This window comes from Diospyros lotus, chromosome 8, assembly GCF_014633365.1.
Source record: "Diospyros lotus cultivar Yz01 chromosome 8, ASM1463336v1, whole genome shotgun sequence".
NCBI classification, from domain to species: Eukaryota; Viridiplantae; Streptophyta; class Magnoliopsida; order Ericales; family Ebenaceae; genus Diospyros; species Diospyros lotus.
In genome coordinates, this window is record NC_068345.1 from 9,294,669 (window position 1) to 9,313,116 (window position 18,448).

The 18,448-nt window shown below is 44.9% G+C and overlaps 1 protein-coding gene across 4 annotated transcripts in view; it reads right to left on the reverse strand.

Moving 5' to 3' along the window:
• The window catches only part of LOC127807151 (probable LRR receptor-like serine/threonine-protein kinase At3g47570), a 32,735-nt gene extending 14,646 nt beyond the window's left edge, over nucleotides 1–18,089 (reverse strand). The window contains exons 1-3 of one of the 4 annotated variants that reach the window (XM_052344803.1): nucleotides 17,545–18,089; nucleotides 17,348–17,460; nucleotides 15,335–15,697 (exon numbers count right to left, since the gene is read on the reverse strand). In XM_052344803.1, coding sequence (XP_052200763.1) covers nucleotides 15,335–15,697; nucleotides 17,348–17,460; nucleotides 17,545–18,089 — 1,021 coding nt within the window. Of the gene's footprint in view, nucleotides 1–15,334; nucleotides 15,698–17,347 lie in introns of all 4 variants that reach the window. The other 3 variants (XM_052344805.1, XM_052344802.1, XM_052344804.1) reach the window with 3 other exon arrangements.
• Between the last annotated feature and the right edge of the window lie 359 nt (nucleotides 18,090–18,448).

Below are 18,448 nucleotides of genomic sequence, written 5' to 3' on the forward strand. Positions count from 1 at the left end.
GTTTTCCAGTGACTCAGGAATGTGCCCTTGTAGGTTATTATGTGCCAAGGAAAGAATTTATAATCTTTGTGCTCCTCCAATGGTACTTGGGATTTTGCCCGATAACTGATTCCAAGACAAGTCTAATTCTGTTATTACGTTCATATGCTCAACATCAAGTGGTATATAGCCACTAAGAGAATTTGAGGATAGATTTAAACCAACGAGATCTTTAAGGCTCCACAAGGTTGAAGGAATTGCCGAAGTCAAATTGTAGGAATCTAAGTAGATCCATCTTAGGGATTTAAGTTCACCCAAGCATTAGGGTATCAGTCCGTAGAGCTTATTATCATTTAGATACAAGTCTCCCAAATTATTCAACTGACAAAAATCATTGGGCACGAATCCTTCCAACTTATTGTGTTCAAGATACAAGCGTTCTAGGTGCTGCAACATTCCAATTGTTCTTGGGATAAAGCCTGTTGATTATGGTTTTTGGGACCGACCACTACGTGTTATCTTTGCGAATGGACCTCGAGAATAGTACCTTGGACTTGGCGATGTCGAACCTCGGGTATAGAACCTGTAAGACAATGGAGGGTCGGGGTTAGGATCCCCCGAGGTGGACTTCGGCGCTCAAATTAGTAGAGTAAATGCGAGTAGTAATAAATGTGAGAGCTGTAAAGGTTGGTCATACCTGGTGAGAACTCTTGTCTTTTATAGGCGGACCTGTTATGCGATACTCGAGATAAAACCCGTGATGAGTGGGAATGACTCTCGAGGATCCTGGTCAAGTTGGAATGGGTCTTGCGACCAGGCCTGAATTTTTCGGGTTCCGCTCTGGATTGTTGATTTGCCACGTGTCAGTCTCTCAAGCGATCCATGTGGCAAGTGAGACCATTAGTGCGTAGGGGTATTCTGGTAATCTTAGGTGATGCCATATCACTTGCCCCCTACTCCTTGAGCCGAGCTGAAAATCATGCTGAGTCGAGGAGTAGCTTGATTTCTAAGGTTATTTGATTGTAAATTCCCCCCAAGACGCACAAGGGTGTTTTTAAGCATTAGATTAATGCCTAACAACCTCATTTATTACCTTGAAATTATAAGGGGTCCTTGGTTGGAGGGAAACATTTGTTGGAGAGAAACATTCATTATTTTGAATATTTGGCATGAGGGCTTGGGTCCCCTCTATATAAGCCCTAAGGCCCCACCCCACATTCATCACTTCAAGACAAGCTCCCAATTTTTTGAGGTTAGTCTTTCCTCCCTTCCTTTGCTTTTTTTTTTTTTTGCCTTACTTTTACTACTTGTCTATTTTTTTCCCTTTGATTTTGCTTTTTTTTTTTTTTTTTTTTTAAACTTCATCTTCTACCTTGGCTAGGCAAAGGCTTTCTTGGCCGAGGTCGGCCATGGCCGACCTCCCCTTGGGGAGCTCCTTTCCTACCTCTTTTTTTTTTTAATATATATAAATATATATGGGCATGTATGGGTCGGTCATGGTCGACCCTTGGGCTACTGCCCCCTTTCTTTTTTTTTTTCATTTAATATAAATAAATATATATATCTTTTGTTAATAATAACAAAATAAGTCTTAACTTAACTAACCCGTTTCTTTGGTTTTTCTTTGTCGCAGGCGTAGTTCGAGATTTCCCAAGCTAAACCGTGTTTGCTGAGCTCCCCTTGGCTCGAGCCCAGTTGTGGTTTTCCTTCCCTGATCTCTGCCTTCATTCTCCTGGTCAGTGATTTCTTCTTAGCTATTCTTATTCGTTTTTAGCATGTCTTCTTCCTCGGATTCAGAAACCTCCAGTACCAATTCTAGTAGTGAGGAATTGAATATCGAGTTATCCAGCCCCCCCTATGGCCCCCTTTGTAGGCCCAAAAAACTTAGGAGGGCCAAAAGAGTTTCTCCTTCTCCCTCTTTGGAGTCTCATGTGAGTAGTGATCCCAACCTAGAGAACTTACTCGAGGATTTGACTATGGACCACTCCACCATAACCGAGAGAAAGTTGTTTTCCTTCTCAGAAAATACCACCTCATTCTTGATGAGTATTGGTACAGTGAACCTCGAGGTCTAAAAGCTCACCAGGCCCCCCATGGTTATATCACCGTATACGAGCAAGCCCTCGCTGCCGACCTTAGGTTTCCCCTCGCAGCTCCTGTAGTTGAGGTGTTCTCTGTCGCAGGGTTATGTCCCTCTCAACTGACTCCCAATGGCTGGAGGTGCCTAATTACCTTCGTTCTCTATTGTCGAGCTCGAGATATTGAGCCTACTACCCAACTCTTCTTTAGGATGTTCAAGGTAATCCCTATTAGTAAAATCGAACCTTGATTCACTTTTTCTCCCCTCAACCAGTGTCAGTTCATAGTCGATAACCCCACCTCGATAAAATGATAGAGGAGTAGATTTTTCTTTGCTGGCTTGAAAGGCAGGGGGGTCAGCTTCGGGGTGCCAGTTGAGTGGGCTTTCCAGCCCTCAAAGGTCCGTAGTCGTGAGATCACGCAGGGCGAGCTTAGTAATATTCAGATCTTGAGAGAGTTGAACCCCATCAGGGCTCGAGCCTTGATATGTGACTGTACCTTGTACTTGGGGGGTTTATCCACTTACACTTGCTTCGAGCCCGATGTCACTTTGGGTAGTTATTTTCCCACTATTTTCATACTTTTTTGACTCGTTTTTCTTGCCACTAATATCTTGCCTATGCATTTGCAGCTGAGATGGTGAGTACGACTTTCATCTGGGAGAAGAACAAACGGAGACCCACAGAGGATGAGGGCGCCCCTGCTCTCACGAGGGGAAAGGCTGCCATGGATCCCCCTCTAGTTGAGGAAGGGGAGCCTAGTCGCACTAAGAGGAAGAGGACTTCCCAACCTCCGAGATAGCTCATGCCAGCCCCCGAGTCTCCCCCATACTATTCAGATCATGTTCCTGACTGGGGTGTGAAGGAAAATGACCTTAATCAAAATAGTCAGGTAGCGAGACGCATGATTCACCATTTCGCCACCCCCGCCGACCGTCAAGTGCTGGCTGAACAATCATCGAAGGCAGTAGAAGCCGCCTTGTGCAAGTATTTGGCTCAGGTAAACCCTTCTACTTTATCAACATCTTTCAGGCTTAGCTATGTTGCCCTTACTTGTCTTGCTCATTACAGGTGGTCACGCTCATTTTAGATTTTTCTGGACGTTTTTCCCAAGCTTTCAAAAAGACCTTGGAGCTAGACACACAGTTGCATGAGAGGGGCGAATTACTGGAGAGCCAGAGGAAGAACCTAGATGAGTTGTCCTCCGAGTGGCAGTCTTTGGACCTACGTATTCAGGAGCTTGAGGCAGAGCTATCTCGGGTGGGCTCAAAGTTATCCCAGGCGAACTCAGTCAATCGTAAGTACGAGCGCAAGTATGCCAAGCCCATAAAACTTCCTGAGGAGGAGGAGTTCATCCAGCAGAACTTACAGGAAGCTTGGATAAAGGGATTTCAAGCCTATGCGACTGAGGTGTTATAAGCTCATCCGGACTTGGACATGTCCAATGTTCGGTTTGTTGAAGAAATTGTGGCCGAGATGGAGGACTCGGAGATGGCTGACGATAATGATGCTCCTCTTGATGCTTGAGTTTTTCCTTTTTTCCTAGCTACGATATTTTATACTTCCTTTATCACCATGTATTGGACCATCTTGCTTTTATATAATGCCATTCCATTTTGACTCCTCATTTTTTATTGCGGACATATGGGTCAAGACTAGTTGAAACCCGATCCATTGCATAGTTGAAGAGGGCTAATTCGACCCTTGGTTCTCCCTAAGTCGACAAACAGGAGGGGACGGTCTGGGGTTTTGGACCCTTGAATTCTAACCCCTCATTTGCAGAGGAGGGTGCTGTGCTATAATTTTTCCTTGGCCATTAGTCTGCCTTTGGGGACAGCCTAGGGCTCATGACCCTTGGATTTTAGCCACTCCCTTGCGGAGGAGGGTGTTGGGCTAGAGTTTTTTCATAGCCATTAGTCCACCTTTGAGGATGGCCTAGGGCTCGTGACCCTTGGATATTAGCCACTCCCTCAGAGAGGAGGGTGTTAGGCTAGAGTTTTTCCTTGGCCATTAGTCTGCCTTTGGGGACGGCCTAGGGCTTGTGACCCTTGGATGAGGTTTTCCGTGGCCTTTAGTCCATCTTTGGGGATGGTCTAGGGCTCGTGACCCTTGGATGGGTTTTTCCATGGCCATTAGTCCACCTTTGGGAATGACCTAGGGCTCGTGACCCTTGGATGAGTTTTTCCGTGGCAATTAGTCCACCTTTGGGGACGGCCTAGGGCTTATGACCCTTGGATTTTTCTTTGGCGAAGAGTTGTCCTTTGTGAAATTGCTATTAGATGGAGAGAATTCGAAGTCTTGCCATTAGTCGTAAAAAGAGTACAAAGAGGTTTAGGGAATTCCCTTGCTCATTGATAAAACTTCCTTAAGTTTTGCACATTCCAATTATGCTTCAAGGGCTTGCCTTCCATGTCTTCTAGTCGATATGCCCCCAGACTTAGGGATTCCACCACCTAGTACGGTCCTTCCCAATTCGGAGTTAGTTTATTCTCTTCCAGAGGATGACTCACGTCGAACCGTCGCAGTACAAGATCTCCTGGCATGAAACTCCTAGCGTGGACTCGTCGATTGTAGTACCTAGTAATGCGCTGGTTATATGAGGCTTTTCGAATTCGTGCCAGGTCTCGAAGCTCATCCATCATATTCAAGTTGCACCTCAGCCCTTGCTCGTTAACCTCCGGATCGAAATGCTCTACTCGGTAGCTCATCACCCCAATCTAGACAGGGATAAGAGCCTCCGAGCCATAGCATAATGTGAAAGGGCATTCTCCTATAGCCGTTCGCGGCGTGGTTCGATAGGACCATAGTATACTGGGGAGCTCATCTACCCATCGGCCGTTCGCCTTCTCAACCCGAGCTCGGAGTCCTTGCATAATGGTCCTATTTGTCAGCTCCACCTGCCCATTAGCTTGAGGATGGACCACCGAGGTAAAATGTTGCTTAATCCCCAACTCGCGGCACCATTCTTTCACCTATCGGTCCTCAAATTGGGTGCCATTATCCGTTATTATCACCCTTGGAATACCAAACCGACAGATGATGGATTTCCAAAGGAATTGTTTTACCCTCTGGCCTGTAATAGTCGCCAAAGGCTCGGCCTCCACTCACTTAGTAAAGTAGTCGATGGCTGTTATCAAGTACTTGTTCTGTCCAACCGCTAGCGGAAAGGGCCCGAGGATATCCACTCCCCACCTGGAAAATGGATAAACCGAAGCCAGGTGGGTGAGTCCAGCTGTTGAGGTATGAACTAGGTTGGAAGTTCTTTCTCATCTCTCATAAGTCCGGACCAACTGCACAACATCACTTATCATTGTTGGCCAGTAATCCCCTTGCTGAAGTGCCTTCTAGAAAAGAGACTGAGCTCCAATGTGAGTACCACAAATCCCCTCCTGGACCTCCCTTAAGATGTAGTCGGCCTCGATGGGCCCAACGCACTTCAGTAGTGGCTGAGTGAAGGATTTCTTGTAAAGGTTTAATCCGACCAGTAGAAACTTGGCAGCCTGGCATTTGAGTTTATGATTCTCTTGTTCCTCCTCTGGTAGCCATCCCTTGGTTAGATGTGCTACGATGGGATCCATCCAATTTTCTACCCCTTTCACGCAAAGCTGCTCTGCTTTTGTCTCTATGCTCCTCTGGGGTAACGACTCCATGTAGACAGCTTGGGAATTCCTGGGGAAGGAAGAAGCAGCTATCCTCGAGAGAGCATCTGCCACTGCATTCTGTGCACGTGGGACATGATTGATTTTCACTGCCTGAAATCGTGCCATAAGATCCTTGGCTATCGCGAAGTATTGAGCCACGGCGTCCTCCCGGGCCTCGAACTCCCCTGTGACCTGCTGCACAATTAAATTCGAGTTAGAATATACCTCCAGGTCCCTGACTCCCATCTGTTCCACTAGTCTGAGCCCGGTAATGAGCGCCTCATACTCAGCCTCATTGTTAGAGGCATTGAACTCGAAGTGGAGGGAATATGACCAAGCCATGCCATTGAGACCCTAGAGCAGTAATCCAGCACCACTGCCTCCGACAGTGGAGCTTCCATCCATAGAGAAAGTCCAAGTCTAGGAAACCCCTTCGTCTGCTTCCTCTGGTAGGGTGCCCTCCAAGATGAAGTCAGCAAGAGCCTGTGCCTTGATGGTCGGCCAAGGTCGATATTCGATGTCAAAGGCACTTAGCTCCACCGCCCATTTGAGCATCCTCCCCGACAAGTCCGGCTTTCCCAACACATGCCTCAATGGCTGACTTGATAAAATGATAATGTGGTGTGCCTCGAAGTAGGGCCTTAAGTTTCGAGTAGAGATGACTAGGGTATAGGCCAACTTTTTTGTTAGAGTGTAACGAATCTCAGCTCCGGCCAACCTCTTGCTCACATAGTAGACAGGATTTTGAACTTTGTCCTCCTCCCGTACCAAAATCAAACTGACAGCCTCATCCGAGGCAGCTAGATAAATGTATAGTGACTCTCTCGGCTGTGGCTTAGCCAGGATTGGGGGGGAGACTAGACACTGTTTCAACTACTCAAACGCCCCTTGGCATTCCTCTGTCCATGCAAAATTCTAACTCGAGTCAAGGCCTTAAAAAATGGCAATTGCCTTTCCGCAAATCTTGACAAGAACCTCCCTAATGCTATTATCCTCCCGATTAGTCTCTACACCTCCTTTATACTTCGAGGAGGAGGCATCTCGAGAATGGCCTTTATCTTTGAGGGGTTAGCCTCAATTCCCCAATAATACACCATGAACCCTAAGAATTTTCCAGTTGTAATCCCGAAGGCACACTTGGCCGGGTTGAGCTTCATCTGATATTGGCGCAAGGTCCGGAGGCACTCCTCCAAGTTGTTCGGATGCTGCTCAGCCAAGAGACTTTTGATCAACATATCATCCACGTAACCTTCCATGTTTCAACCGAGCTGAGCCTTGAACAACTTGTTAACCAACCTCTGATATGTAGCTCCGGCATTCTTCAACCCAAAGGGCATGAATCGATAACAATAGGTGGCCCTATTTGTGATGAAGACGATCTTTTCTTGATCCTCAGGGTGTAGTGGGATTTGGTGGTACCCCTGGAATGCATCCAGGAAACTCATCAGCTGACATCTCGCTATTTCGTCAATCAACGCATCAATCCTAGGCAAAGGGTAACTGTCTTTCGGGAAGGCCTTATAAGATCTTTAAAATCAATACAAAGCCTCCATTTTCCCGACCCCTTGGAGACAAGGACCATGTTGGCCAACCACTTTGGGTAGTCGACTTCTCGAATATGGTTAGCCTCCATAAGCTTTTCCACCTCAGCCTCTATAGCTTTAGCCCGCTCTAGGGAAAACTTCCTCTTCCTTTGCCTTACCAGCACGCAATCCGGGTAAAGCCCCAAGCGATGGGTCATGACCGTCGGGTCTATCCCTGGCATATTCAGTGTAGACCATGTAAACATATCTTGATACTGGCTCAAGAGTGAAAGGACCTCGGACCGCAAGGGCTTTTGTAACTTGGAACTGATTCGCACTGTCCGATCGGGCTCTTCCCCCAGCGGGACTTCCTCGATCTCATCCACCGGCTCTAAGGTCTTAGGCTCCTCTGGACCTTCAAGGATGAAACTGGTAACCATACTGGGAGGGGCAGTGGAACTCTGTCCTTCCCCTCTTACCAACCTCTGACCTGCTCCTATACTTGGGGCTCTCGCCTGTTCCGTCTCCATCTGGCCCTGACCGGCTTGAGGGATATCATCCTAGTTCGGTCTTGAGTCTAACTCTGACCCCTTAGCAATAGTGACACTCAAGAAGGCCACGTAGCATTCCCTAGCCTGCCGTTGGTCTCCTCTTACCTTGCCAATCCCTCCCGGAGTAGGGAATTTCAACACCATGTGATACGTGCTCGGTACCGCCCTCAGAACACTAAGCCCAAACCTACCAAGGATCATATTGTATGCCAAGGCCATATCAGCAACCAAAAAATCCAACATCACCTGGGATTTATGAGAGCCACTACCGACCATCAGGGGCAGCCGGATCAACCCCTCAGAATAAATCACCATCCCATCAAAACCCACCAATGGGACACGGACTGGCCTCAGCTGATCGAGCGTGAACCCTATCCCTAGGAACGCCCTCTTGTAGAGAATCTCCGAAGAGCTACCTGGATCCACGAGGATTCACCTCATCTCTCACTCTCCTACTCGATCAGTGATCATTAGAGGGTCTGAATTATTGGGATAGCTCGGAAGATCCTCTTGGAGAAAATGATGACCACCTTTTCCTTTACCACACTCTTGGGAGCAGTTGAGTGAGGCCCTGGAACTATTCCTGCCGCCAACGTGTACAAGATAAACTTCTGTCCTCCTTCCTCAGCGAGTTATTTTCCTTCTTTCCAGGGCAGTGTTCGACTCTGCTCTCGAAAGTGATCACATGTAGGAGACCTCCCTCTATGCTCCGACTTGGATTCTACTATACCCGAGCTTGCACCTCCTCGACCAACAAAATCCTGGAGGTAACTTCGATTGATAAGCTCCTGTATTTCTTCTTTCAATTGGATGCAGTCCTCTGTATCATGGTCGTGGTCGCAGTGGAAACGACAATACTTCTTTTTGTTTCGAGTGTTAGGTGGAGACTTCAGCGGGGGAGGACGCCACAAATAATTCTTATCCTCCAGTGCCAGGAGAATCTCTGCTTAACTAGCATTAAGGGGAGTGTAACTCACCGGGCTTCCCCGTGCACCCCCAAAACCCGGGCGATCTAGAGCTCGAGAGGGGCGATAGTCCGTCTTCTGTTCCACCATCGGCTTTTTCTTCTTCTTTTCTCTTTCTTTCTTGTCAGGCTATTCAGCCCGCTTCACCTTCATCACCTCTTCAGCGTTGATGTACTTATTAGCCCGTGTAAGGGCTTCTGTGAAAGTACGAGGTGGAGTCTTGGCCAAGGACTGAACGAATGGCCCAGCCCTCAAGCCATTCTGGAGAGCCACCATTGCGATCCGCTGATCGAACTCGTCAATGCTTAACGCCTCCTCATTGAACCTAGCCACAAAATCCCTTAGGGATTGACCCTGGTTTTCCTTGATGTTCACAAAGCCATGGAAGACTTCCGGTAGCGCTTCAAGGGAGCGTAATGGGCTAGGAAACAGGTCTTCAGCTCTTCCCAGTTGTTGATGGAATGATGGGGAAGACAGGAGTACCAAGTCCGGGCATAACCTCCCAAAGTAGCCGAAAATGCCCGGCACCACATCGCGTCTGACCCTGATTGCACCAGCATGTGAGAGGAGAAAAGCTCTACATGATCATAGGGGTCTGTGCTTCCGTCATAAAGCTTGATGGATGGGATACGAAACCTTTCTGGTGGAACTTCTAACATGATGCCCTTACTCAAGGGTTGGTTAGAGCCAAGGTGGGGCAGCTTTTCCTTTCCCTTCTTGAGTTCCTAGACTTGCCTCTCCAGGAAACTCAATCACCTTTCCTGTGAAGTCCCTCCTTCTCCTGAGGGGGAAGAAGTAGACCCTACCGCCTCATAGGGGTGGATTTCCTGGCTCGACTAGTGGGATTGATGAGGCTCCCGAGTAGAAGGAGGTGACTGGTGCCCCGCCCGTTGAGAGGGCACATACGGATGATGTAACATTCCGCATCGAGCGATAGGAAGGACCAGAACAACTTACCCTGATGGGCCTACATGAACTTCCCAGGGGGTCACCCATCATTGGATTACCCCAGGTTAAGCACGCTTAACTTGGGAGTTCTTTGCCAACATTCAGCCCAAAAGGTATCCAGCTGGTGTTGTTTCCTTTCTTACACTATCCTCGATATATTCTAACTTTTCTGGGCTCTCGGGGTATTACATTCTCCCCCCCTTAAGCACATGACGTCCTCGTCATGCGACCTTACAACTGGTCCCAGATCTCCTCCCTTTGGGGGCTGCCATCCTAGAAGCCTGCCAGAAGCCGCTCCTTGTACAGGCCCTCAAGCCCCGGCGCCACTCCCCGCCCTCATCGGACCGCCTTCGCCAAGGGTCGGCTCTGATACCACCTGTAACATCCCGCATCGAGCGATAGGAAGGACCAGAACAACTTACCCTGATGGGCCTACATGAACTTCCCAGGGGGTCACCCATCATTGGATTACCCCAGGTTAAGCACGCTTAACTTGGGAGTTCTTTGCCAACATTCAGCCCAAAAGGTATCCAGCTGGTGTTGTTTCCTTTCTTACACTATCCTCGATATATTCTAACTTTTCTGGGCTCTCGGGGTATTACAGATGATGTTGTTCATTCTGGTGTAAATAACCAGTTAACAACTCAGTTAACTATTGAACCTGATTCTCTACCCTAGTGAGTCAGTCCTCTAGCATTGGATTGGCCGGAGGTGGTGGATTCTCCCCTTGCGGCAGGGCCTCTAGATTGGCACTAGCCTGGCTATGAGTCACATCCCTTAGGGGAGCCATGTAGTTAGTTATAGCAAGGAGCGAAAGTTGTTTGACACTTGAGGAAAGATTGAGGTCCGAGATAAGGAGTGGAAGCCTGAAGCGCGAGGCAGGGAAAGAAGAGGCTGGCGAGTATGGACGTCGGCCCCACGGTGGGCACCAAATGATGATGGTTTTTGAGACTGACCACCACATGCCACCTCTGCGAATGGACCTCGAGAATAGTACCTCGGACTTGGCGATGTCGGACCTCAGGTATAGAACCTACAAGATAATGGAGGGCCGGGTCTAGGATCCCCCGAGGTGGACTCCGACGCTCAAATTGTAGAGTAAATGCGAGTAGTAATAAATGTGAGAGCTGTAGAGGTTGGTCATACCTGGTGAGGACTCTTGTCTTTTATAGGCGGACCCGTTATGGGGTACCCGAGATAAAACCTGTGATGAGCGAGCACGACTCCTGAGGATCCCGGTCAAGTTGGAATGGGTCTTTCAGCTCGGCCTGAATTTTTCAGGCTCCACTCTGGATTGTTGACTTGCCACGTGTCAGTCTCTCAAGCGATCCACGTGGCAAGTGAGACTATTAGCGCGTAGGGGTATTCTGATAATTTTAGGTGGTGCCACATCACCTATCAATTCATTGTTATCTAAACTTACGCCCCCCAAGCTGCTCAAGTTACCAATACCACTAGGAATCTCCCCTTTAAGTTTGCAATCAAATGCTTCCAAGTACAGAAGCGAAGTGGAAAGATTGCCAATTAAAGCAGGGATGATGCCATTGAATTGATTTAATGTTATTCCCAGGATTTTTAAATGCCTACAATTTGCTAAAGATGTAAAAAACCTTAATTCAAGAGTAGAAGACTCCCTGGTCAGATTATTTCCAGAAAGATGGAGCTGCTCCAGGAGCCTTAGATTACCAACTGTATCGGGTATGGAGCCTCTAAATGAGTTGGCAACCATGACTAGGATGGTAAGCTTGGAGGCATTGCCAATAGAGCTTGGGATAATCCCACTGAGCTTATTATAGCCTAGGTAAAGCTCTTCAAGATTGGGAAGCCCGAGGCCAAGGCTAGATAGATGGAAGGTAACCTGAGAGCTGATTGTTAGCCAGGTCAATTATTTTTGTTCTTGATGCATTGAAGATTTGAAAGGGAATTGAGCCAGTTTAGCTTGCACTGCTAATGCTCCATTTCTCAAGATTAAAGGTACCAATTTCTTCTGGTAATGCACCTACCAAGATTGTGAATATCTTGCTTAATCAGTCTAGCTTTAGCAAAAGAAGGCACAGTTGTTGAAAGTCTTCTTCTAGGTAAGATGAGAACTATCTTGATACCTTTTTCCATCAAGTTCAATCTAATAGTCATGAGACTGACTAGAAGCTTGTTCAAGCACCCGTGAAGACAACCCTTTTATCGATACCACCCAAGGAAAAATAGAGTCTTAGTGTCTTACAATAACACTAGTTGTGTGATCCAAACTAGTGTTAGCTATGCCTAGGGCCCCAAAAGTAGGAGGGGCCCCAAAAAATTTAGAAGAGTAAGTGACACAAGATGGGAGACGGCGGAGAAAGGGAGATGAGAGTTAGATAAGACTAGCAGACGCTAGATGCAACGTTGGAGAGAGAGAGAAGAGATGTCGTAGAATGGGGGAGATCAGGTAGGAGACGCACACAGGATGGCTGTAATACCCAAGAAATCCTTAAGGGTATAAATGGTATTTCATGAAAGGTATAAGTGGAATTTTCTAAAGAAATAGGTTGTAGGGTACACTATCGCAGTTTTAAGCGACCGAATTGACCGAAGGGAGTACCCCATACCCTAGATATTTAAGGAAAATGGAATAATACTGACGAGTAATTCGAGGCATGATTTTAGGAATCAAAAGAAGTTGGATCGGGAATAATTTTTTATACAGTTGTCAACCAGGCTGAGAAAACCAAATCAACGTAGGGAACATCCAGGAAGTCAATGGAGCATTTTGAGGACCTAGATTTTACATATGAAACAACCCTTGAGCGATTTCGGGTTGAAACGAAAGGAATTAGGGTTAAAACGATCAACCAGCCCAAAGTGCAATTTTCTAATTTTGCCCGATGGAGGTCTAAAGGATAATTTTTTAGGAATTTCAAGGATGAAATGAAGAGTACAAAACTTGTGGGTCTTAGTGGTATTGTTAGAAAGATCTGGGGCTCAAGGAAAAGGGAAAAATAGAGATTGGAAGAAATTAGGGGGCTAAAATGCAAATTACCAAAACTTGGCAGTGTGAACGCAAGGGAAAAAAGGCCACAGCATTGCCACCGCACGTGGCCGTCGTTTTTGGCGATGGGACGGCCGAGGGAGGCTCGGGGGAGGTCATATACGACGGGGGTATGCTTGGAGGCCAAGGTTTGACCATTGATTGGTTGAGTTTTTGCTAGAAATCGCTTATAAATAGCGAGGGTTTGGCCGAAACTTTACTCACAAATTGCTCACGATTGAGGGTGAATCGAAGGTAAAGGATAGAGGGCTTTTGGTCTCGAGGGATCAAGGATCAAATCTAGACCGTTTGAGGGTGTTTGGTGTGCGTTTAAAGCAGTTTTGAAGCTTGCCGGAAAGCTCGAGATGGACCACCACGTCGCGCTTGTAACTGCCCGATTGGGGGCTTTTCCGGTGGTGTTTCGACCAAAAATTGATGCCGTTTTGATCGACTTATCAAGCGCTTCAAGGGGGTGTGCTTGGTTTAGCCATCGGAGGAGTTGTCGGTGGCCAGACTTGAGAAAGAAGGTGGCGCGTGAGCTGCACGTGCCACACTTCACACGGAACACGCGTTGGGCGTGTGCGATAGGGGCATTTCTAGTGTTTTCTTTCAGTATTTTTCTAAATTTATTTTAGGAATTATTATGTTAAAAGATTTGGGAAAAAGTTTGAGGAAATAATTGTTTTTGAATTATCGAGGTGAAAAATAATAGAAAAATAGAGAAAAATGAAGGAAAATGAATTTTTGATGCTCTTTTAAATAAACATGGTGTTTAGGGAGTATCGTGGCTTGAGATTGAGTATAAATTCGGGTGTTTGTGATTTGACATGCAAATCGAGATAGTACACGAGGATCGAGACAATCCGAATATGTTCGAGGTGAGTGTTCTACTGTAAAACTTGGTTTTAACTCATGAGTCATTTACCCAAAATTTGATTTACTATGGGTGCTTCTACTTTAAAAACTTGGTGTTTGTTCTATCTAAATGTGTTGTGATTTCACACAAACAGTAACCGGTGACGATTGGTTTTATGAGGGAGGCTCGTCCCTAAACATTTTGTGCTTGTGCATTGCATTTTATAAAATGTTGTTTATATGATGCATTGAATTGTGAAATGTAGTATTGTCATGCGTTTTGTGATTGCTCATATGGAATGTCAGCCTAAAATGTTGTCTGGATAGTGTAGTCATAATTCTCCAAGGCTGTGATGCAATAATAGGGATATCTTGTGCTGGTGTGCAAGCCGGGATAGCCATCTTGGTTTTTGTGTCGGGCCGTAAGGTCAGGGAAGTTGCACTAGGATGACTAGGTGGTTCATATGGGTTTTGAGTTGGCATTGGGTAGTGGTTCTTGGATGTTTCTGAGTGGGAACGTAATCCCTGACGCAAATGTAGTGAGTCGGGTTCCTGCGTTGATGTGACCCTTCTGGGCTGAGAGTTAGTAATGATTGCTCCCGAGATGTTGGGGAGATGCGTTGACCTTGCCCCTCTTAAGCTAAAACCGCGTCGTGTCGATGTGTCGGTATGGTGGCATGGCTTTTAGAGAGATTCCTCTTTCCTTGTGGTAGGGTTAAGCACTGTGGGATTCTCTTGGGCTAGGGCTTGCTGGGTCGTATTGGTTTATTTCGTGTCTTGCCTTCATTCTTGAAAACGTGTTTTGAACTCTCACTTAGATGATTCATCATCTAATATGGACTTTATCTTGGGAATATTCAAACGTTCCAGGTGAAGGCAGCGGTGAGAAGGGAAAGGGAATTCCTGAGGAGTGACGGCGATTAGTGGATAATTTATAATATGTCGCTTTTAATTATGTTGTTTATTTTGAGGACGTCATGTAAAAAGTTGGTTTAACTTTGTGTTATAAATAAAATGGGTTCGGTTATGATTTATTGAGGTTTCAATCTAGCTTCCGCATTTGAGGTGATTTACCTATCTTAGTTTATTAATTGTTCTAAGTTAATATACTGAAGAGGTGTAACGGGATCTTCGAGGAACGATTTTTGTGTTGAGTTTCTGTTGGAAAAAAATATATCCCCGCAATCTTACGTTACCTAACACCCTAGGAAAGCGGTGCGTTACAATGGCAATAGACTCTGGAGGGAGAAAGGGACGAAGGACGAGAGGAGACCAAGGGATGCCGAAGGTGAATAAGGCGCAATCACGAGAGAGAGAGAGAGAGAGAGAGAGAGAGAGAGAGAGAGAGAGAGAAAGCAAATGTTGGAGGACTAAGGACAAGAGGAAAGAGACCAAGGGACGCTTGACGTCATAGATGGTAGAGGACCAAGAACAGGAGGAACGAGACCAAAGGACATCAGATGGCCAAAGGTGGAGGAGACGCGACCAACTGGTTGTGCACTCACACAGGAAAGAGAGATAGGGGGTTAAAGAGTTTCACTCATCTCATTTGTCAGATGCACCTGCTACATTAAGTGTTGAGACTTGACAATTGTCAATCGATTGATATTTGACAACATGAGAAAAAGAGAGAGAGAGAAGGAGGAAGGGGTTATAATTTTGGTTCAACCATGCGACAAAAAAAGTAAGTAATTTGACTATATTATTTCTTGGAGGCCATGGTGGCTTCCAAACTCAGATGTTAGTTTAGTTCGTCCACTAAAAGAAAGATACTAAAGTTTCGGACTTACCTGTCAACTTGTTCTCTCCAAGGTATAACTCTCCAAGTAATGTAAGGTTCCCAATCTTGTTAGATATGCTGCCTGCGAAATTATTTGTTGACAGAGCCAGAATTTGAAGGCTTCTACACTCCCATAAGCCAGGCGAAAATTGGCCAGAAAGTTGATTCGAATTAAGATATAGCTCTTCAAGAAAAGGGAGATCACAATGACGGTTCAGGGGCAAATTTCCAGACAAGCTATTGTTTCCGAGATAAATTCTTTTCAATGAAGAGATGTTGAAGATAACAGATGGTATATGCCCCGTAAGAGATGCACTATATAAACTCATTTCCTCCAAATTGACAAGCTGACCAATCTCCGATGGAATTTCACCTGCAAAGTTCGCCAAAAGCAACCTAAAAGAAAGTCTTTGAAGCAATTAATTGCATGCATGCAGTTACTTAAAGAGCTTGAAGCGAAATGTGCTGAAGAGATGTGCAAATCATTCGTTTATTTTGCTACATCCAATAAGGAAAAACTTTACGGAGAAAAAATAGAAATGAAATTGTGAGAAGCTGTCATTAAACAACAGATTGCGCATCAAATTTCTGAATGTATCCGGAACCAGGCTGTCATTATCTTTTAAACATTTTCCAAAGATCTCCAATTTCTTTAACACCAAATATGGCATGAGTAACCTAACCTTCAAAGTTTCAAATTTTATCTTTGTTTACTAAATCTACTATAAAGGTCCAAAAGGAAAGGGTCTATGAAAAAAAAAAAATCCGTAAGGTAATTGAGTCGCAAGTTAGTGGCTTTTGGCATTTTAAAAAAATTTAAGTAGGTCTCACATGCACACGTGTAAAAGAAATAAAAAATAAAATAAAATTAAAATATATGTTATATGTGTGTGTGTGCGCTATAGATATAATTACAAAGGAAGGCAAGCAGAGGATGGGGACAACGACAACGAAGAACAGTGACAGGCACGATGTTGGGCTAAAGGCGACAGTCAATCTAGAAGCTGGAAGTGGTGATGGAGGTCAATTTGGAAGAAGGCCGAATCTAGAAGCTTGATGGTCGATCATTGATATCGATGGGGCCGGCTTAAGCGATTGACGGTGAGGGCGAGACAACCGGCAAAGGACGTCATCTGCTAGCAAGAGCAGAGGGTTATTGGTTGCTTTCTGTGAGGTGGCCTTGAGCATGAGGAAGCCTAGATCGATCGTCGTTGCCGTGAGCAGGAGGAAGCCTAGATCGATCGTCGCCTCCAGCTTCCAGATCGATCCTCACCGTCGTTGTTCGCCATCGTGGCTGTCCTTCTTCATCACCGTCCTCCGACTGCCTGTTTCCTTTCCTCTGTGAATATATATATATATATAACATGATTTTATTTTTTATTTTTTTACACATATGCATGTAAGGACCACTCAATTATTTTAAAATGCTAGATGACATGTCACGTCAGTGAGTCGTGGATGCCTCTCAAATCAAATCTAGGTTGTGAATAAAATTACAACCAATTGATTAAATTGAAATCTTATTATAAAAATTAAAATTTTTAAATAAAATCATAAAAATGTAAAAAAAATTGAATTTTTCATGCTAATAGGCCTTCTATTTTTCCTAAAATGACGGCCTTCTATTTTTCCTAAAGTGACGTGAAGGGGCTTGGTTTAAGAAAACAGGAGCTTGAAATAGAATTCTACTGTTGAAAGGAAGTTCCATTGCCAATAATACATTCAAGCAATTAGAAGAACATTACCATGCTTTAAAGGAGAAACACAAAATAAGAAAAAGCAGAGCACCATGTAGGCTACTCAAGAAAAATAAAATAGAATAAAAAGGGAAAGAGTTCTGCGTTTGTCAAGGGAAGACATCATGTAGGCTACTCAAATTTTTGGCCAATATCCCAACAGCAAATAAATACATGAGCTTTATTTACTACAAGTTACAAAGAGGTAACAATCTAAGTTCAATAATTTTCATTTTTCAAGTAGCATCTTTAAAGTGTGAATGAAGAGGGGAGGGGGACAACCATACCTTCTAAGTTGTTATATCCAATATACAATTCATTGAGCATGGTCAGGTTGCCGATTTCTCGAGGTATGCTGCCATTAAATTCATTATGCGACAAACGTAAATCCTGAAGATCCCTGCATTGAGATAAAACGGATGGAATTTGTCCGTCAAGGCGATTGAAGGAAAGATGAAGACGTCGGAGCCGAGGAATATTGTACCCAATATTCAATGTCTCCAACTTTGAAATGTTGCACAGTGATGTTGGAATGTTGCCTGTGAAACTGTTGTTGGGAAGAAGTAAGTTCTGTAGTTGTGGTAAGGCCCCAAACCAAGATGGTAATCCTCCACTGAAGTTGTTGTTCCCCAAATTAATCTCTTTTAGTTGATGCAGATGGCCCAACTCGGCGGGTATAGATCCATGGAAACTGTTGAAACTAAGGTCAAGCAAGGTAAGGAATGAAAGATTACCCAGTTGTGGAGAGAGGGTGCCTGTGAGACCCATCTCTGAAAGATTCAATGCTGTGACCCTCTCCTGTTGGCCTATGCCTATCCCACAGGAGACTCCAATCCAGTCACAAACAGAGCTAGAAGTGGACCAGTTATCGGCCAGAAGATTGTGGGGATGATGAGAGCTGATGATATGGGTTTTAAAGGCAATAAGAGCAGATTGATCTGTGGTTAAGTTAGTCATAGCCAAGCAAAACATTGAATGATTCACCACCAACAACACTAGAGCAGCAATGTTGAAGCTGGTTTTCTCCATGATTTTCTGGGAAACTCAACCTCGTGTGGGAAGGAATGGGAAGCAACTCCACGGAATACACCACTTCGAGCGCCAATTTCAATTTGGCGCTGAAGAGTTCTCCAACGAATTCATCAACTTTGGTGTTGGCCATATTTTCCAATCATCAAATTTGGTGCAGTGAATATCAAATTTATTTTATTATAAATTTAGTGTTATAATATTCACCAGTATCAAATTTTTTTTTTTATTTTATTTTTAATTTTACCCTTCTTTGTATAACTTCAAAATAACTTATTCCCTTTATATTCTTTGTCACTTTTATCATATTTATATTTTTTATTAATAATTAAAAATATAAATTAAATTGTTATAAAAAA